This window comes from Carassius gibelio, chromosome B19 (genome assembly GCF_023724105.1).
Source record: "Carassius gibelio isolate Cgi1373 ecotype wild population from Czech Republic chromosome B19, carGib1.2-hapl.c, whole genome shotgun sequence".
Lineage (NCBI taxonomy): Eukaryota > Metazoa > Chordata > Actinopteri > Cypriniformes > Cyprinidae > Carassius > Carassius gibelio.
Genome location: NC_068414.1, coordinates 9,994,413 through 10,016,371, shown reverse-complemented (window position 1 = coordinate 10,016,371; position 21,959 = coordinate 9,994,413). Strand labels below are relative to the sequence as shown.

The 21,959-nt window shown below is 40.4% G+C and overlaps 1 protein-coding gene and 1 pseudogene across 1 annotated transcript; one reads left to right on the top strand and one right to left on the bottom strand.

Moving 5' to 3' along the window:
- Positions 1–385: 385 nt before the first annotated feature.
- Positions 386–5,398, top strand: LOC127979306 (tripartite motif-containing protein 16-like; annotated as a pseudogene).
- A 77-nt stretch (positions 5,399–5,475) lies between these two features.
- LOC127979586 (splicing factor 3A subunit 3) lies at positions 5,476–21,386 on the bottom strand. The gene is made up of 16 exons (XM_052585123.1): positions 21,182–21,386; positions 20,437–20,484; positions 20,264–20,316; positions 20,081–20,186; positions 19,931–20,003; positions 19,765–19,856; positions 19,596–19,678; positions 19,154–19,250; positions 18,968–19,035; positions 18,712–18,819; positions 15,920–15,989; positions 13,221–13,385; positions 12,842–12,952; positions 7,111–7,201; positions 6,709–6,764; positions 5,476–6,484 (listed from the first exon to the last, which is right to left on the bottom strand). Exons 1-16 carry the CDS (start codon positions 21,275–21,277, stop codon positions 6,407–6,409), a joined length of 1,395 nt encoding a protein of 464 aa, XP_052441083.1. The 5' UTR covers positions 21,278–21,386; the 3' UTR covers positions 5,476–6,406.
- Between the last annotated feature and the right edge of the window lie 573 nt (positions 21,387–21,959).

Here is a 21,959-nt window from a genome sequence, read left to right as displayed (position 1 = left end):
CTTATCATGGTGAAATTAAACAATTTGTGGAGAGGTGTGATGTACACCATCTTGTTGTTAATGTGAAGAAAACTTAGGAGATGATCTTTGAATCCCAAGTCAATTGGAGATTACAGTCCAGTTTGTTCCCATGGTGTTCCTATTATCAAGGTGTACTATTACAAATACCTTGGTATTCACATGTTCCAAGAAATAAAAGAGGCTGTATTTCTTGAGAAGGCTGAGACTCTATGGTGTTAACAGTAAGATCAGGTAGTTGTTCTGGTTTATCCCACTTTGTATTCTCACTAACTCTGAGTTTCTGTATGAGACTGACCCCTAGTGGACATTTCAGTATGTGAGTTTTCAGACTTACACGCACACTTGTTTTGCACACGTCTCTCAAACACAGAACCAGGAAACTCAGTTAAAAGAAACTGAAACTGTTCTTCTGTTGAGCTGTTGTTTGTGTCTGTATTGCTGTAGACAGTGAAATGGCTGAAGCCAGTGTTTTTTCAGTGGAGCAGTTCAGCTGTCCAGTGTGTCTGGATCTCCTGAAGGATCCTGTGGCCATTCCCTGTGGACACAGTTACTGTATGAGCTGCATTACAGACTGCTGGGATCAAGAGGATCAGAAGAGAGTCTACAGCTGTCCTCAGTGCAGACAGACCTTCAGTCCAAGACCTGCTTTAGCTAAAAACACCATGCTGGCTGAAGTGGTGGAGAAACTGAAGAAGACCAAACTAAAAGCTGCTGTTCCTGCTGGATCTGGAGACGTGGAGTGTGACATCTGTACTGGAAGAAAACACAAAGCTGTCAAGTCCTGTCTGGTGTGTCTGGAGTCTTACTGTCAAACTCACTTTGAGCGTCATGAAGAGTTTCGTTCAGGAAAGAGACACAAAGTGACTGATGCCACTGGACGACTGCAGCAGATGATCTGCCAGAAACATGAGAAGCTTCTGGAGGTTTTCTGTCGTACTGACCAGCAATGTGTTTGTGTACTTTGTACAGGGCAGGACTTAGGGTCGTGGAGGCCCCTGGGCTTGAGTCACTTTCGGGCCCTACTTTCTATAGCCTACATTACTTTAAATAGAACAAAAATGATACATACACAAGCTATGTATTAGAGCTACACAATTTTGGATAAACTGAGAATAAAAATAGAGATCACGATTCTGAACAAACAACTAAACAAAATAACATAATTTATGTTAATCGCTGAAGTCTATAAAAATGTTAAATTAATCTGAATCATTTATTTTAAAAAAACTTGGGTTTGAATGAATGATTCAATTCCTTAATCAAATACACTTGTTTCATAGATGAATCAGCATTTTTGAACGCATCTCCTGAATGAACGATTCAATGACTGATGTTTTTAAGTCATTTGTCGCCATCTTGTGGCGTAACAATATAATCGATCCAATCGTTATTTGAACTGCAAAGCTACTTTCAAAAGGTGACTAGTACAGTATACAGTGTTACATGTTAAAAAAACCCGTTATAATTTATTTATATGACCACTGATTGAAGCTTGAAAAAGTTTTTCTTATAAATAAATAATGATTAAAAAAGTTCAAAGTGATCATGTGTTTATTGCAATGCACAAATGTCTTGGTCAGAATGAGAATAAAACACTTATTTACCTGGAAAACATATTGAAAAACAAACAAATACCTTGTAAGGTTGCAATCATAACAAATCATTTGTATTACATCTAAATAGCTAAATCTATGAGTGTATAAATCTTTTTTTTTTTAATTGTTCTTGGTAAATGCTGACATATTGTATAGATTATATACATCTCCAGATACATATACTGTAGGCATTGTTTTGGCTGACTTTGACCTACATTACTATTCCTACTAAATTACATCACATAAATTACAATCTTAAGAGAATAATATATAACAGAATTAAATAAGCATTTTCTCATTACCATGGCATTTTAAAGATCGTTAGATGTAATTTAGTACTCTAGCAAAAATACATAAATAGAACTTCATAGAACATGCCTAACTTTGTTCAAATTTAGTGGCGTTGGAGAACATAATTCCACATAGTGCAAAGAAAAGCAGGATCAAGTCTGTTAATTTTTTTTTATGCAGAGACCAAGCATCATTTTGTGTTGTCGGGTTCTGTTTGCTGTCTTCTGCAATGTTCATCAGTGAATATTGGCATAATTTCTGCACAGTGCCTTGGTGGCCTTTGCATGCACAGCCCACCTGGTGTCAGCGAGAGATTTTAGTGTCTCAATGCGGTGGTTTTCATTAGGCTGCAAACCTGCACTTAGGCTACCACCTTCCATCTAGCTGTGGATTTCGAGCAGAAGTTGAACAAAGTCTGAATGAAGTTAAAAAAAAATCGGCGGTCTCTGTGCAGCAGTTTGCGCTATTAACTCCAGCTAGATTAATCGTGTGCGCGGCGCACGGCACCCACTCACTAGTGGATTAATGTCTTTGATGTAATCCTTTTTATTTTACTGATGACTTCCTTTTTGCGTTGCTGTCCTTTATTCTTTAATTTTCTTTTAAGCGCGCCACTCTGATACAATACCGTTTGTCCGCCATTACATCACTGTCTAATGCTTTTTTCTTTTTTTTTTATGCAGACAGGTTTTTTTTCAACGGCAGTAGACGAGGCACTGCGTAACTGCCAATAACCAATCAGCAAACCTAAAGATGACTGACATTTAATTTAGCTAATTAAATTACATTTTTCATTGCAGGGCAGGGCCAGGTAACACTGCTAGACCAAACAACAAACTTTAAATGAAAATTTTAATGACTGACATGACATATTATTGAAAAAATCTAACGTAAACGGGCGGGGCCCCCTATTGGGCGGGGCCCATGGGCTTGAGCCCAGTCAAGCCCAATGGTAAGTCCGGCCTTGACTTTGTATGACAGATGAACATAAAAACCACGAGACTGTGTCAACTGCAGCAGAGAGGACAGAGAAAGAGGTATGAACTGAAATCACACATTTAATGCTGACCCTTCAAGTGTTTCTCCTCACTGCAGTCTCCAGCTGATCATGAGTGCATCATGTGATCTACTCTCCCATTGAGAGTTACTACATGACTCTGTGCATTAGAGCATGAGCTCAACTTTACTCACCTCTGACACATCGCTCAGGATTTCTGCTATAACTGTACATGCACCAGAGTTATTGTTTTTGTCCATTACTTCAAATTAATTCTTGATTGCAGAATAATTATGATAATAAACATATACCCTCCTTCATATGTGAGGACTTCATGGAAACTAAATTCAATTAATGATCTTAAAACTCTGAGAAACTCTGTAGAGAAGATATTTTTTATCAAACAGGCACAATTTTATATGAGTTTGTGATAGCTTTGTGTAATATGTGAGGTTTGCTGTTTTGAATGTGTCCTCCAGAAACACTTGAAGGAGACACAGAGTGAAATCCAGCAGAGAATCCAGCAGAGACAGAAAGATCTTGAGCAGCTGAGAGACGCTGTGGAGTCTCATAAGGTGAGTTTGGAGAAGAAGAGAAGTTTGAGACTCAGTTTGACTCCTCTTTCAGTCCCACTGAAGCCGCTGTGAGGAAGCAGTAAGAGCTGATTGTGATGTGTGTCTAACAGCGCTCTGCACAGACAGCAGTGGAGGACAGTGAGAGGATCTTTACTGAGCTCATCCGCTCCATTGAGAGAAGCCGCTCTGAGGTGACACAGCGGATCAGAGATCAGGAAAAGACTGCAGTGAGTCGAGCTGAAGGACAAATGGAGCGACTGGAGCAAGAGATTGAAGATCTGAAGAAGAGAAACACTGAGCTGGAGCAGCTTTCACACACAGACGATCACATCCATTTCCTGCAGGTAACCCAACTGTAGAGCAGGTTATTGAGGACAGTGTGAGATAATCAGGTCTTTGAGTCGTGTGTGTTGTTATTCCTGCAGAGTCTTCAGTCTCTCTCAGCTCCTCCTGAATCTACAGAAAACATCTCTGTCAGTTTCCTCTTTTCTTTTGATGGAGTGAGAGAATCTGTCCGTCAGCTGAGACTCAAACTGGAGGATTTCTGCAAAGAGGAGATGAAAAAGATATCTGGTAAAATATTAGAGATTCATCTGCTCTCTGTAACGAGACAAACATCATCTAATATCATAAAGAAAATGTGAGAAATGTCTAATAGATCCAGGATTCATTTTCTCTCTGAGTGTTTATATCTGTTATTTTCTCAGTCAGTAACATTGTTCCCAGGAGCAGAGAGGACTTCCTACAATGTAAGTCACTAACAAACACAATCACAATCACAATCACTTTAGTTCTGTTTGACAGAAGATACATTCATACTGATGTTTACTGTGAAAAAATACTCTTTTTATTTAATCTAAAGCTGTAATCAGATTACTTTATTAATAATAATTAACACTCATTTAACAAACCAACAAACAAATTAAAATATGATGCCCTACAGTTCATCCATCACCAGCAGCATTACAACAACCAATCCTGTACATTTCTAAAAATACAGCTTGATATTTGTCTGTTCTGTCCATGTATCTACAGCTTTCTGTGCTTGTGTGTGAGGCCTATATGTGAATGTGTTTGCATTTCTGTTTATGCAAAAGAAAAAAAGAACGTATTACTGAATAGAATTAATCAATTTTTGATAAAAATCACTTTTTTCTTTCAATCTGAACAAAGAGTTTTTACAGTTCAGCTACACAAAAAGATAAAAAAGGGATTTTGCTTCACTGTTTGGCTTTCAACTTTCAAGAAAGTTTGGATATTTTAGATAAGATATGAATAAGATAGAAGCTTAACTTTTACAGTTCTTGATTACAGTGTTTTGTTTCTTCATCAGATCGTCATCAGTTCACTCTGGATCCAAACACTGCACAGAAACATCTCTGTCTGTCTGAAGGGAACAGATTGGTGACTTACACTGACACAGCTCAGCCGTATCCTGATCATCCAGACAGATTTGATTATTATTGTCAGGTGTTGTGTAGAGAGAGTGTGAGTGGACGCTGTTACTGGGAGCTGGAGTGGAGTGGGACTGGTGTGAATATATCAGTGTCATATAAGAGCATCAGCAGGAAGGGATCTGTTAATGAGTGTGTGTTTGGATGTAATGATCAGTCCTGGATACTGCACTGCTCTTCCTCTAGTTTCTCATTCTGGCACGATAACAAAGAGACTAAACTCCCTGTTTCCTCCAGCTGCAGGAGAATAGGAGTGTATGTGGATCACAGAGCAGGAACTCTGTCCTTCTACAGCGTCTCTGACTCAATGAACCTCATCCACACAGTCCAGACCACATTCACTCAGCCGCTATACCCTGGGTTTATTGTTGGGGATTCAGTCAAACTCTCTGATCTGACAACATAAATACAGACTGTGATTCTCTGTCTATATTGTTAGATTTACAAAATGTGAGCAGAGGTCTGTTATTAGAGATACAAGCAGTATCTTTAATAACACACAGAAACAGTCTCGCCCCTTAAAACAGCTTGTTTCAGACGGAATAAGGTTTGAAAATAATAATTATCTACATTTATTTAATTTTTTAGCAAAACACTTTATTAACATTACTAACAGAAGTAAACCTTAAGGTACATACTGACAAAAGAAAGAAATCTGTCTTGACCCCTTTAAAACAAAACTAGAGCTGAACTTAACATAAATTATACAATACTATATAACTGAGCGAATACTTTTTCATCAGATTAATCTAATATTGATTATAAAATTAGTCAAACTCTTTGTCTCTGGAATGGCTTTGTATTTTCATAATCTGATACAGCTGTGCTCTTATTACACACAAGAGGAGCTTTAATAAGATGGACTCAACACTGAAATACAGAAATCTGCATTTTAATAATTGTATTTTTAATCTCGATGATGATTCAGAGAAATGAGGTGCTTCTGAACTGAATTCAGTCAATGTGACACTGTTTTTCTGTTTGTTCTTTCTTTCAACACATTTGCAATCATCACATCTGATTTTCTGTCATTATGATGTATGGAGTGTAGATTGATGTGAATGAAAAATAAAGGATTTTAGCATTAGACTGCAACATTAAATGAAGGGGTCTGAATATATTTTAGTGACAGATGCTGCTGAAGTAAAACCATCTCACTGTTTGATTTTATTCTACAGCAGGTTTAAAGTCTCCAGACTGGTTAAAAACAGCAGGCTGCTCAAGAAAACATTGTTCACAGAACGTACTAAACTTGATTGATTAATGAAAGTCTCTGTTTCACATTTAAGACAGTAAATGCAAAAATAAGGAATAATGAAAGATTAATACAAATGTACAAACTGCTCATTCTCAAAAAGACAAATCAAATTCCTCCCAAACTGTGGGAAACACAAGAGGACGAAACTCTTTCACATTTCTGCTTCAGTATTCACGCTGTGAGTGTTTTGTGTGTTCAGACTCTTGTTTGTTGAGCTACAGAAGACCCTGTCGCTTCAGATCCTCATAAGTCTTCTTGTTGACCACGTTTCCGCTGGAGTCTTCATATTCCTCCTGCAAGATCAAATATACAGATATTTTCTCTCTCTCTGAACTCACAAACATCCAGTCTGAAGATGTTTCAGCTTGAAATCTTCACTAATCTCTCTCCAAAAGGATCAAATCAAGCCTCTGAAGCAGAGTTTAACAGCTGATGAATGTTGGTTAAAGCAGATGCTTCAGTTGGAGCAGAGCTGAATGTGACTTCACTCAGTGTAATGTGTTTGAGAAGAACTCACCTCTGTGTCCGGCTGCCAGCGCTCTAATGCTTTCTGTGACTTCAGCTTTGACCAGACTATACAGAGAACAGAGAAAAATACATTTAAGTTCAAGAACAGATACCAATAGGACCATTTTTTAGAGAACTTTTGGTGTTGATTATTAAGAGTCATCGATGTTCATTTTGTCAAAAAAATAAAATAGTATCTGTTTGTACCAACAAATAGCTAATACTGCCATGAGTTTGATCAGAAGGATAGTAATGTCCAACTACAACAAAACTGTTGATTCTGTTAGCAGTTAAATAACAGCATGACTGGAGATGGAAGAATGCTGTGTGATCATTTATTAACAGTAACTCATACTATACACTGCATGAACTGGGTGGTTTGTGTATATCTGTGATGAATTACTGTACTCACGGGACACTGCGTCCTCAATCTGGGTGACGTTGGCAAAGTGGGCAGTGTTAGGAATGCCCAAACAGCGCATGCCATGAGCGTGACGCCACTCCTGCAACACAGAAAACCGGGAACACCACAGCTGTTATAGGCTTTTCAATACACCAAACCAGTTACACGTACTTGTTCTTTTACATTTCTGTCTATACTCTACTGTGTAAGACACTAGCTGTTCTAAATTCCCTTTGCATGTTCATGGTGGAAGAACTATTATTATGAATGTGTGCCGCTAGTTGATGTGAGTTCATCATTCATCACCATTTCATCAGGTGTTAATGTGCGTGATTGAATGTAAGTTTATTTAATCATTCCTGATCATAGGTCAGCTATGTTTATTTCATTGTGTTTAAATATTCAGCTTGTGTAATCGAAATTTACATTGTTTATAATGTTGTTATATTTAAGATATACCGTGATTCAAATGTGTATGCTCGCTATTGTTAATCCTCTCATGATGATTCATATATAATGTGACAGTAGCAAGTTTTAGTTCATTACATGTCTGTAATTTACATTTAGCAGATGTAAACTGATGATTGTTTATTCTGTTTATTTCAGAAAGACCACATTTAACACTTTGTGGCCATAATTTGTACAATATCCAGTCTTACTGGAGTAATGTTGTGCCATCTGCTGTGAACCCTAAAATACATCAGATAAAGAGTTGAACAGTGCCCTGTCTCCTGTCACACTTCTTACCGGAGTCCCGTGGTGGATTAGCATCAACACCCCTACCGATCTATTAGTCCTGTTAATTTTGGTCCTTCGAGCCAGATGCTAGATTCACTTTGGTGATATGGAGCAACAGAGCCTGCTACATTCCCCTGATACGACAAACGGTGTTCGCACACATGCGAGAGCACGTCAGCTTTCCACACGTCTGCAAGCTTATGATGTAGCCTTGCCGAAATCTCTCATACCAGACCCTGTTCTTCATGACAGTTCATACAACTTACCAAGGACTGATTCTCCAGCAGCGCCGTTTGACCTCAGTGGACAGGCCGAGCCAGTCTCGACTGTGGAGCAGCTGCCCATGGGTGATCTATCGCTGGTGCTGTATGAAGAAGTTTCCACTATGAGTCATCAGTTGGATGTTGAGAGATCTGTGGGTCATCCTAGCTCTTTAGTAGATCCTCCAGGGTATCACGGCGCATCAGAGTGTGATTCATTCAACAGTGGTGCTGCATCACCCATGTTCCAGGTAGATGTTCAAGCCCAAACTATATCACCACCTGTAGTCAGACCGAAGGCTACTGCAGTCTCATCTGTCCCGTTTCCGCATTTAGGCCAGTAATTTCAAGCTCAAACAGCCCACATTGATATTTCTCAGCAGTCAGATTTGTGGCATGTAACACAAGGCACCCTTCTTGCTGCATATGGTACTACTTCAACATACCATGGTGCTCCCCCCTATCTGCGCCACATGTAACGCCACAGCAGGGGATTCTATTCAGCACAGCAGATTCTACATGTCAGCTTGCCTCCTCACTGCTACATACCGTTACTTCAGTTATATATATCAGTTACATATATATCAGTTGTATATCAGTTAAAGGCGCACATGCTGAGCCAAGCCACGCGACAGTCGTTCTCAGTGTCCGACCCGTATCGCCCTCCACTACAGACCGCTGGGTATCACCCTGCTCAGCCTCCTCTCTACACTCCTGTGCAGCCTGGGTATCCCCCTTCAGTGGTTCGCCAGCCACCACCTCCTTTTCTGGTTTACCAGCCTTTGTCAATTACACCCCAGCTACAACCAGTTCCCATTCCAGCCTTGCCTAAGCTTGTGAACAATAGAGAGGGAGTTCACAGACCTGAAGATGGCCTTGGATACTCTTCTCAATCCTCACACAGAGCTTACAGAGCACTATAAATACAGGGTAGTGATGGAGCAGTTGGCTCTTGAGGAAGCTAGGCTGGTTGCACAAGCATGTCGGCATCATCCTGCGCCTTATAAGGCAGCTATGATAGCATTGCAACGGCAGTATGGCCAGCCTCATCAACTGGCACAAAGCGAGATCACAGCCCTGCTGAACTCACCTGATATTAGAGTTGGGGATGCAAAGGCCTTTCAGAGTTTTGCACTAAATGTTGACTTGCTAGTTGGTATGCTGATGTCACTCGAGGGGCCACAGGGAGGAGAGCTCTCTTGTACAGGGCATGTCAATAGATTACTCAGTAAATTGCCCAAACTCTACCGAGACAGCTTTATAGAGCATTCACAATTGCGAGGTCGATTGCACACTGACAGCCTCAATCCATATAACTTACATGACCTTGCTGACTGGTTGAAGGTCAAGGCAGAAGCAAAGTGTTTATCTACCAAGATGGTGCAGCGCTACAAGCCAGAGAGACTACATGTCTCACGTAAGGACCGCCAGTCTGTACCCAAGCCCCAGACTCGATCCACTGCAGTCTATCATGGCAGTGAACAGCCCATGGAAGCTGGCACAGGACAGTCTATCCATACCAATGCTGCTAATGCTCAATAATCTGCCAGGAGACTGAAGCGTTTGTGTCTGTTCTGTAAGAGTCAGGAGCATTACCTGTCACAGTGTAGCAAAATCACTGAGTGCTCACCTGATCAGATTCTGAAGTGGATAAAGGATGTATTGGAGTATCATCCTTCCTGCAGCAGTCCAGCAGCTTGGAATTGAGGGAGGAGAAGAGATTATGGCCCTTCGCACCATCCAACATGACATCAGAGAATTGAAGGGGCAGTCGATATGTTCCACCAAGTGAGACTCCGATCAGAGGATAGACCCCTTCTGAGGTTAATCTGGAGGGATATGCAGAAAGGACCTGCTGGACATCTATGAATGGCAAGTCTTGCCTTTGGGGACGACCTGCAGCCCCTGCTGTGCCACCTTTGTGCTGCAGATGCACGTTCGCTGCCAACAGTTCGGGAATGAATAAGTGTTGCAGTCCATAGAGCAGAGCTTCTACGTGGAAAACTGCCTACAGAGCCTTCCCACTGCTGAGGAAGCCAAGCGACTAATTGACAAGATGAGACCTCTCTTAGCCTCCAAGGGCTTTGAATTCAGACAGTGGGCTACTAATATCCCTTCAGTTGTCCAGCACCTCCCATCTAAGGCTCGTTTAGAGAGAATCGAATTGTGGTTACGGCAAAATCATTCAGACCCATTGGAGCCGGCTCTTGGCTTAATGTGGCACTGCCTAGAAGACAGCCTGGGTTACAAGCATTGTACACTAGCAGAGAATCACCCGACCATGAGGTATTTTTATAAGGTCTTGGCAACACAATATGACCCTCTAGGATCCTCCATTCCTTTCACCATACGAGCCAAAGTTCTCGTTCTGAGACTCTGGACCAAACTGAGGGATTGGGACAATCCGAATGTTCCTGCAGACCTGCTGGAGAAGTGGAACGTATGGGAGAATGGGTTGCATGATCTCTGTAAGCTCAAGCTTCCAAGGTGCTATCTTCCTGCCAACTTTGATGTGGAGAAATCAAATTTAAGCCTTTATGTGTTTGGCTACGCGTCTGAGGTTGCTTATGGATCGGTGGCTTATCTCCGTGCCGAGCTGCAAGGTAAGATCCACACCACCATTGTCATGGCTCACTCTAGGGTAGCCCCCAAGCGTCAGCTATCAATGCCACGTCTCGAGCTCTGTGCAGCATTGACTAGTGCTTAGCTTGCACAGTTTCTCAGACAGGAGCTAACTCAACTATGGTGCTCCCCTGGATACAGTCTGAGTCCTGTAGATACAAGGTGTTCGTCGGGACAAGGGTGGCAGAAATACAATAGTTGACTGAGCTCCACTCTTGGTGATACATTGACTCTTCGAATAACCCGGCGGACGATATTACCAGAGAGAAGATGCTCATGGAGCTGGCGAACTCTGACATCTGGAGTCGAGGCCCAGAATTCCTCCGTGAACCACCAGACCCTTGGCCAGTCAAGCCCCTTGTAGAGGCCAGAGAAGATACCTCAGAAACAAGGAAAGTCGTATTGCCTTAGTCAATTAGGTCCCTCCATGGGGCGGCCACCCAAGATACTAGTAAAGCATCCTTAGAATACAGGCATGCAGAAGCTCTCATCTTGAGTCAATGTCAGGAGGAATCCTTCTCAGAGGAATTCAAGGCTTTAAAATCAGGGAACCAGGTGCCCGCAGCCAGCCGTCTCAACACGCTTGCACCCGAGTTTGACCCGAGTTTGACCCTGAGTTCTGTCCAGTTTGTGTGGGAGGTAGGCTACAGCGATCGATGTCTTCAGCAAAACCGAGATACACCCAGTGGTTCTAGATGCCCATCATCAGGTGACTAAACTCATTGTTAAGCACTTTGATGAGCGTTTAGTCCATCCAGGACCTGATAGGGTCTTCACAGAGCTACGTCGCCATTTCTGGATCCTAAGGGGCAGGCAAGTCATCAAACGACACCAGAGAGAGTGTGTAAAGTGTCAGAATTGGAAAGCTAAGCCGACTCTACCTATTATGGCTGACTTAACCACAGCTGAGAGAAGCTTTCAAGGAGATGGAGCCCAGACTGCAGGAGCAGCTGGCTAGCTATCAAATTACTTTAAGGATTAATCCTCCCACCGCACCCCACTTCAGAGGCACATGGGAAAGGGAGATCCAAGTCTGCACTACGAGTAGTCATCAGGAGTCAGTCTGTGCCTGAAGATGTCTTGCAGACTGATCTGATCGAAGTAGAGGGTATCCTGAACAGCAAGCCCTTGGGATAACGTTTCATCTGACGTGGCAGACTTGGATCCAATTAACCCAAATATGCTTTTCATGGGGCGGCGAGACGCCTTGGTTCCCCAGGTGATCTACACCCCTGAGCCCTTGTCCAAGCGTCGTTGGTGTCATTTCCAGAATATCATCGATCATTTCTGGTCTTACTTTACACTACACTACCTACCGGGTTTCCAGACTCACCAGAAATGGCAGCGGGTAACTCAAGATCTAGCTGGGAACACGGTGGTCATGATAATCGACCCGCAGCTTCCCAGAAGTTTCACTTTCACTAGCCGCTTGCACCACCATTTCATCAGGTGTTAATGTGCGTGATTGAATATAAGTTTATTTAATCATTCCTGATTATAGGTCAGCTATGTTTACTTTGTTGTTTTTTAAATATTCGGCTTGTGTAATCAAAATTTACATTGTTTATAATGTTGTTTTAGATATACCATGATCCAAATGTGTATGCTCGCTATTGTTAATCCTCTCATGTTGATTAATACATAATGTGACAGTAGCAAGTTTTAGTTCCATTACATGTTTGTAATTTACATTTAGCAGATGTAAACTGATTTTTGTTTATTCAGTTTATTTCAGAAAGACCACATTTAACACTGTGTGGCCATAATTTGTACAATATCCAGTCTAATTGGAGTAATGTTGTGCCATCTGCTGTAAACCCTAAAATACTTTAGATAAAGAGTTGAACAGTGCCCTGTCTCCTGTCACACTTCTTACCGGAGTCCCGTGGTGGATTAGCATCAACACCCCTACCGATCTATTAGTCCTGTTCACTAGCAGGTATTTTATTTCATGATAAGAGTAGATCTCTCATTAGCGCACGATTAGACCCGAGTAAAGGTGCCAGAAAACATCTGTAAACTGCATTAAATGTCAGTAAAATCACTGACTTAATTGTAAACTGAGATCCTGCTTGATTGATACATCTGCTGGAGGAGGATCATTTTTCTTCCAAACTTACTGCAAAGTGTCTCTGGAAGGCTTTGGGTCCTCTGTACGTGTAATTCCCACAGATCTCACAGTTGTAATTGATGTTCAGGCCGTGCAGCTTGTACAGCCAGTATGGAATCGGCTAAAGACAAAAAAAGACAAGGTTAATGACACACTAGAAGTGTTTTAACACTAGAGCTGTGTGAGGTTTGAAATAGTGAATAGGTGAGTTAAAATACTAGAAACGTTATGTACAAAGACCCAAGTCTTAATGATCACTACTGTTTATTATGTTTTTGGAGGGTCTGGTATTATCTGAATGTCTAATTTGAATTAAAAAAAAAAAAAAACAGTTTTCTGATTCAATCTCTGATGAACACTATAAATAACTACAACAGATCTAAATGCACCTTCCCGTCCCAGCCGAGCGGCAGGTTTTTGGGGTTGTATATGATCTCATTGTCTTCGTCTTCACTCTCGCTCTCGCTGGGCTGCTCTTCATCCTCTTCGTCTCGCTCCTCTCCTGTGCGCGCCTGCTTCCTCTGGACGTTCTCATGGGTCAGCTGCCTTTGCTCCTGCAGCACACAACGAAAACACACACGCTTCAGCATAACTGCAGACTATTCACACTAGTGTTGGGCGATATGGTTATTTTTCAAATCGTCATATCGTCAGCCCGTGAGATCGACGATACACAATATTATCGTGCCTGGGTGGAGCAAGAGAGAGACTCTTTGTTCCTATCATAGCATAACTATTTGGTGTTTTAAACCTCGCAGGTGCATGAGAGAGCGCCTATGGAATCATCAATAATCTAAAAAAATATACTTTCAAACATACTGATAAACTAACGTTAAATATAAAAATACTGTATTTAAAACAGCTAGTTCTATATATAGTCGGACGCAACTGTCATATCGCGCCCTGTGACAAATCTGCTGCATCTGCGCACGGAAGTTATCAGTCTAAATGTTCTATAAAGTCTGTAAACGGTGAAAATCAATATTAGATTTCATTTAAAGTCCAGCAATTTAACACTAATATTGGGCATAAATGAACACATTAAATATAAAGTATTTAAAACAGGTAAGTTCATATGTTTGGAGTAAGTTGAATTGAACTGATGCATCAGTCATACAGCTCTCCGGATCACGCGCCTCATGACGAGACCGACGCACCGCCACCGAAACAAGATGAGATGGGTTCTAACATAACGGTAGCATTAAACTCAGTTAGTGAGAGCTCGTTTAAAATATTGCACATATATAGGCCAGATTACTTGTTAAAGTGGAATGAAATACCTTATATCTGGAGACAATGTACGTCTGTTTGTGGATGGAGATTTTGTAACGGCCGAAACGATGCATCACATTATAGTTTGGAGTGCATGAAAATAATAAGGCTTTTCTGTGTCTATCATTTCATGGATTTAACGAGTTATCCGGGACAACTTCAGTGACTACAGGCTCTAATCCTCCAGCGCTCACGGTGTGTGTGTGTGCGTGTGCGTGTGAAAAGCGGGGATGAAGTGAAATAGCTGGGCAGTTTGATAGCTGAATTATAATAAGCAGCCTAATAAAAATAAAAGTTATTATTATTATTATTATTATTATTATTATTATTATTATCTAATACATTAATAGGAGAATGAGCCTAATATCGTCTTGATTATCGACAGAGAAATCTGCTTATGTCGATATCTCTGACTATCGTCGATACATGATACAATCGTCTATTGGCACAACCCTAATTCACACCAGTGGTTAAAAAAGACAATTAGTAGAGAAAACACTGAAATACATACTGAAGAGGATTTACTTAAAAATGACAACAAAAAGGGCACTAGATCTGAAAACACAGTGCATGAGATACAGTTTCCCAAAATTCAATGTGCTTGAATTGTTTATTTCTAATGGAACAAATAAACAGAATGTTTACGATTTATCACCTGACATTAACGTTTAACATCTCTTGCAGGGTCATTATTTGATAGGACATATGTAAATACGGATAAAAAATTATTTATATACTTGCTGTCTAATATATCACAGTCCTTTACAGATGCCATTATAAAAGATATAATCAATGTTATTATTCACTTCATCTCTCAGCGGTTTTAAAGGGGTCATATGATGTTGCTAAAAAGATAATTATTTTGTGTGTTTGGTGTAATGCAATGTGTTTATGCCACATACTGTGCATTATTGTGTCTCCTCTAAACTCTGCCTTTCTGAATCATGTTGATTTTACAAAGCTCATCGGTCTGAAAAGTGAGGTGTGCTCTGATTGGCCAGCTATCAAGAGCATTGTGATTGGTCGGATGCCTGAAGTGTGTGACGGAAATGTTACGCCCCTCACCATACTGTGATGTGTGTCCCAGCAGCACGAGACTCGGTCTGTAAAGGATCTTGTGTAGAGACGGTGTTAAGAATGTTATTTGTTTTCCCTTATAAGGATTCACGCTTCAGGCAACCCCCTAATTCCATCCGCCCATGTGAACCATTTCAAATGATTCAGTTTGATTTGGTGAACTTGTTCAGCCAAAGAAGATCCAGGTTAAATAGAAATCGGTATCCAGAAATCAGTCGAGACAAAACCAATAAAACTCATTACAAACGAGGGATTTGTTGCATCCAGTGGGGACGTAATTACTGATTATAATGACTTCTACTGCCCTTTCAAGCATTGTGTGCGTATTGCGCTGTGTAAACATGAAACCATGTCTGCATTTGTGACCCGAGAAACAACAAACAAGCCTTCTCTACACTCCTCAAAACTCACGCTTGAATTATCATTGGCAAATTATTTAAATATAAATAAAGTACTTAAAGACTTTAAGTCAGAAAATGCAGCACACATCTGAATATTTGGGTTGGACTGTTCTGGAACAGTGTTGAAATTCAACTCATCTGATTTCTAGTTGTGTCCTCTTTTGGAAAACAAGAGCTTGTAACACTCCAAAGAGAAAGGAGAAATTGTAAATCGCATCATATGACCCCTTTAATGTTGTGGTGGTGTATATATTCAGTAGAAATATTTTGCTAATATTATAGTATCATGTTAAATGAGAAGAGACTAAATGTAAAACTACAGCAGGCAGACGGCTTACCCCCAAAATCTCCACATATTCATAAATCTGAGCTTCAAGAAAAGCAGATTCCTTGTTGCGCTCCGAGTCTCTGCAGACACAAGACGAGACAAAAGAACAAATGAAGAGTTTGTTTGTAGATGTGTTCACACACAATACAGAGCTTTTCCCTCACCTCTGTAACGAGCTGCTTTTGCAAGTTTCCAGGAAAAAAAAAATCATCTTTTATTTTCCTTTTATGCCCTGAAGAACACGGGGTCATCAAGTTCATCTAAATTATGCATCCTCGATCACTTTTAGTCAGCTTTGACTAAACTTCTCTCAGCTAGTGCGTCTTTTCAAAGTGAAAGGGTTAGTTCACCCAAAAATGAACATTAGCCTGTGTTTTTACTCATCCTCGAGGCATCCTAGGTGTATGTGACTTTCTCCTTTCAGACGAATCCAATAGGATATTAAAATTGTCCTTGCTCTTCCAAGACTTTCAATGGGGTAAGCGGGTGTTTGTTGTCAACAGTCCAGAAAACATAAAATAAAGTGCACACATCTGTATAAAACTTGCCTCAAACAGCTACGAGGGGTGAATAAAGGCCCCCTGTAGCGAATCCATGTTTATTTGTAAGAAAAATATCCATGTTTCAAACGTAATAAACACGTTTCTCTCCTTTCTGCTGACTGTGAAGTCATTGCGGCGGAGGACGTAAGTTGACGTGTGTGGCGAGTGGGGCGGGGCCGAGAGACGTGGGAACGAGGAGGGAGGCCAGGTGTAGTGATTGAAGATGAGCTGCACCTGCGCCCCACCGCCGGTCTCGAGTCCCATGTAAGGGATGGAAGGATATAAAACTGGAGCGACGACCGTGAAGGACGAGAGAAGACCAGGCCTGGGCCATATTTTATGTTTTGGTTTTTATTTGCGTGCATCAGTCGTCCGCGAGGGGCTGGTGCAGTGTTTTGTGTTTATTTTGAATATTAAAATGATGTTTGATTGTGCGCCGGTTCCCGCCTCCTTCTTCCCAATGATTATGGAGTTTTTAATATTATTACAACGTGCATCTAAAACATTTTGGTCTCGCGAGTTTGTTTACAGGATCAAAGCAACTCTAGCAAAGGAAAACCAGTCTCCTCTTGGCTTAATCAAAATCCTCCGACATTTTTCTTTACAAATCCTTGTTTTGCATTTCTAATACATAACACATGAAAACTGGCATTTTGTTTTGTTTTCACTTTTTTTTGGTCTTGTTATGCGCATGCTTTATTTCATGTCTTCTGGACTGTTGACAAAAAACACCCTCTTACCCCCATTAAAAGGCTTGGAGGGGCCAGGACAATTTTTAATATAACTAGATATGACTCGATTCATCTGGATGCCTTGAGGGGGGAGTAAAACACAGGCTCATTTTAATTTTTGGATGAACTAACCCTTGAACGGCAGCCTTGTCGTCTGACCTGAATACAGCGCACTGACGCTAAAATTGACTTATCGCTTCTGTTCACAAACATCAAAGAAGCTTGTTGTTTTTTTCTGTAAAACATGAACTCGCGATGCCTTGATAATACCGGCTTTTTTGACAAAACGTGTTTAGGGTTCAGATCGTGCTACATTTAGAGGATAATGCAAGCCACTCAGTCAAAAGGAACTCTTCAAATATTAACTTAGACAAAACCAATAAAATAGATAAATGGATAAATAAATCAAAGTTAGTTACATAGTAGGGCTCCATCACTTCAACACAAATATTTTGTAAACGGGTCACTTGTTTCTGACCTAATTTAAAACCGAATGCATTGTATTATACTGTAGGGCTGTCACTTTTTATTCGATATTCGAATATGCATTCGAACATGACGTGAGATATCTGTAATCGAACTATAAATAAAATATCCAGTTTCTAAAATGTCATGTGTAGCGCATTTCTTTTACAGTCTTTGATTCGACCGTTTTTAGTTTTTTTTTTATTCTTTGCCGTCTTATCCAGTAGAGGTCACTCTAGACATATTGTAGCATAGGCCCATGACCAAATCAAGCGAATAATAGCTAGTTACAGTGTATATTTTAGGAAATCCTCAGACCTCAGTCATTAAATGAAAAGGCGTCATGCCTCAGACTAAAAGGCTTCAGTCATCGGACAAAACGGCATCGCACCTCGGACTGAAAAGCTTCAGGTCTCAGGAAAAACGAGTCCGTTTCGTCTGTTGCCTTTTTCCTGAGTCCGTTTCATCTGATGCCTAATTGTATGAGACCTGACGTCGTTTTTCCTGAGACCTGAAGCTTTTCTGTCCGAGGTGCGATGCCGTTTTGTCCGATGACTGAAGTCTGAGGATGTCCTAAAATGTAGACCGTACTAGCTAGTAGCCAGGCACGTCTGTGCGCTCCGAACATGTGTTCTTAATCTAGATCAAGTTGATAGACTGGTGTTTCTTGCAAACAATATTAAGACATGAATTAGGCTAGGCTATATGCCTTACTCCTGCTGCTGTTTAAGTTGTCAGGTTATTGTTTGTGTCTGTTCTCAATCATTTTTTTTTTTTTTTCCATTTAGCCTAATGTTGTGAGATAACCTTGATAACCTGCTGTTTCAAACATTAAGTAAAAAAAAAAATTAATCCAGATAGTCCTGTTTATGACTCAAATTTGTGATTGAATTTCCATAATGCTACAGTGTTTTTTTTTGTTTGTTTTTTTATCTGCGGGGGGCGGGCACGTAGATATTCTAATATATTCGAATACATTGCATGATATTCGATATCCGTTCGAATTCGATTTTTCTCAAAAGTGACAGCCCTTTATACTGTTTATCAATTTAAAATAGGCTTACTTCTTTGGTCCTTTGGCTTTTGGGTTTTTGGCAAACAGTGAGGGGTCGAGAGACTCCAGAGATTTGCCTTTAGTGCTGAACAGACGCTGGGCTCTCTCTTCTAGTGTGCTGCAAACAAAACACACAAAAACAACACGTTTGGACATCACGAACAGACTCGAGAATCAGGGACTGCCAGTGCTATAAATGCTTTATTTGTGAACCAGTTAAATGTGAGACTACAGTGAAACACGAGCAGGACTGCGTTCACACTCACCCTCCGCATTTGAGACCCAAGGCCATGAGAGCAGACTTCAATCTGTCCAGACCCAGAGACGCCAGCTCCTGCAGAGATCACACACAACATTACTGATCTGCCAACAGAAACATGCATGTGTGTGTGTGTGTGTGTGACTAATGAAAACATGCAAATTTTTAACAGACGAGAGCAAGTCAAACTAACCTCCCAGGAAGAGAAGGCAGACAGATCCAGATGGGCTCCAGCGTGAGTCAGAGCACTACTCGTCTCTTTCTGTAACACACACACATTTATAAAACACCTCGATTCATTCCTCATGTGCTCACATGCTTTAACAGAATACAGCAGGACAATGAAGATGTAATAACGAAAGAAGCATCTTCTAATACTTCTATGCTAACTTCCACTGATGAACATTAACCTCAGTGAATGGTAATACATTGACATGTTTGGAAGAATGCAGTCAGTGCTGAAAGCAAAACTCTCAAACACGTGATGATAATATCTGCAGAACTCATTAATGTCGTCTCTTAAACACAAACCCAACAACAAACTACCAACTACACCACACAAAACAGGGCTTTTGTTCAAGGGCTGCTCAAAAACTCGCATCATGTTGTATTTAACATGACCACCTTTCACCTACTTCTTATACTCTGCATTCTTCCTGTCTTTAGAGATGTCAAAGAGCTGATCGAACGTTGACAGATAAGTGACATACTCCAGTTTCTAGAAGAGAGCAACAGACAGAAGTATAAGACTCTTTTCTTCTTTTATTCAAAGGCATGGAAATCAAATAAGTGGTCAGACAGTACCTCGACTCCTTTGAGATTGGTGTACTTCAGGTAGCAGTCGTGGAGATCCAGGTAGCGTCCGTACCCCTCTTCATCAGTGAACTCCACCAGATCTGTGATCAGCATTGAGAGAGTTACACATCACATTACCGACGCCTGCCTCATCAAACAGACTCGTGTGACTTACTCTGTGCCTCCTCGCTGGGGTTGTCTTTGGCTTTCATGAGCTCCTCAAACTCCACTGACATGGGCACACAGATCTGAATCAACACACAGAGCAAGCGGAGTGAATATTTCAGTCTGAGACAGCAGCGTGTCGTTCAGAGGGACACATCACCTCATTCGGGTGCTTCCTGTGGAACTCCTTGATCAGTTTGAGTCGGTTGTAAAACTCGGCAAACTCGTTCGGTCCTGAGATCGCGTTCAGCTCATCCTTCCTCATACTGAAGAACAGACACACAGCCGTGAGACCAAACCAAACACGGCTGATAGATTTCAGATGTCCTTGAGAATGTCTTACCCGTCTTTGTCTTCATACAAGTCTCTGAGGTTTGCGCTCACTTCCATGTACCTCTGCAAGCATCAGATCACACAAACACAGCAGCTTGATGAGTTCACACAGACCACACGATTATGAATTTGAGAATTATTAGGAAATCAATCAAGGCAACTACAGTAAAGAAAGGAGCTTACATCCAGCATAGCTCTCACTCGATGATCAGAGTTGATCTGGTCTCTCAGCTGATGAACAGAGAAAACAGACGTTGTGCAGAACATATGATAAATGACTCCATGCAAATTTAAATGTAACTTTCGAAGGTACTTCAAAAAAAACCTTGGCATGGTCAAAATCAGAAACACAAAGTGCATCTCTCAAATAGAGCAACTGTGAGGTCAAAACGAACACACGGTTACTCAATCACAACTATATTTTAGTTGTAACGTTAGATACTTTGTTTGATTTAGTTATGCACCGTTTCACTTTATTATTTAATCTCTGTTTGTGTGCACTGATGAATGTTTTTTTGCAAGACCCATGTGAGTTTGCTCTTGTAAAAGAGATTTTTTTTTTTTAATCTCGAGATGCTTTTCCTGGTAAACACACACACACACACACACACACACACACACACACACACACACACACACACACATATATATATATATATATATATATATACAAAATAGCTTTGGTGCGTAACATTATACCTTGCGTAACATAATAACATTATAAAGAACTACAATTTAATGTTGTGTTTTATACAATATAAGTTACAGTATACCATCATACAACTATGTGCTGTGAATTAAAGTGTCATAACTTGTCATTTTTATCACTATATGTGTGACAAATTGAAAGTGCTCAATTTAGTTGAGAGATTGTTTATAAATGTGTGTTAGCATCATTTTAAACTCATTCAGAGATCAGTGAAGTTACCGTGGGTTTTTTCGTGAGCATCTCCTTCGTTTTGGCGTCCATAAGTCTCTCTTTCTCCTCATGATATCGACGCTGTTGCTCTAAAATCGTTTCCATTGTAATTTATTTATTTCAAGATATCTGGTTTATTCAATCGTTGTTTGCGTACTCGCGTTTAACGTACCGTACAGGAACGTTAAACGTCCCGTGTTTATTTCACTCGACCGGAAACATGAACGAGAGAATAAAGGTTCCGACTCCACACCTCTTTCTTTCTGACTTATTTGTTTTATATTTGATGTATATCTAAATATATAATTTCCGAATAAAATGTAAAATCTTTATTTTATTATTATTATTATTGTTTTATTTATCTTTTTTTTTTTTTTTGCTTAGCATATATATTCATTTCCATACAAACCATAGATTGTGATAAATACTGACTAACCAAGAACTAACGTTAGCTAAGGGAACAAAAAGCTTAGCTAACGTAACCCTAAACGTTCAGAGAACCAAGAATTGTAATCTGCAATGCAATCATTAATCCATTTTTTTTTACACTAATTAAATACACGAAATATTTTTGATGAGTGTTTAAATATTGAGTTAATATCTCTTTAGTTCTGACTTAAGTTATATGCTCTGAATATTCGTAGTTTTTTGTCCATCTCCAACACAGGACTATATGTATACTAAGCATTGAGATACCAAAGCATCTAGTATGTGTGGCCACTGTTTTACATTGTTTTTAAAGAGATTCGTCCAGAAGATGTCATCAGCGTTTCAAAACACAGTCCAT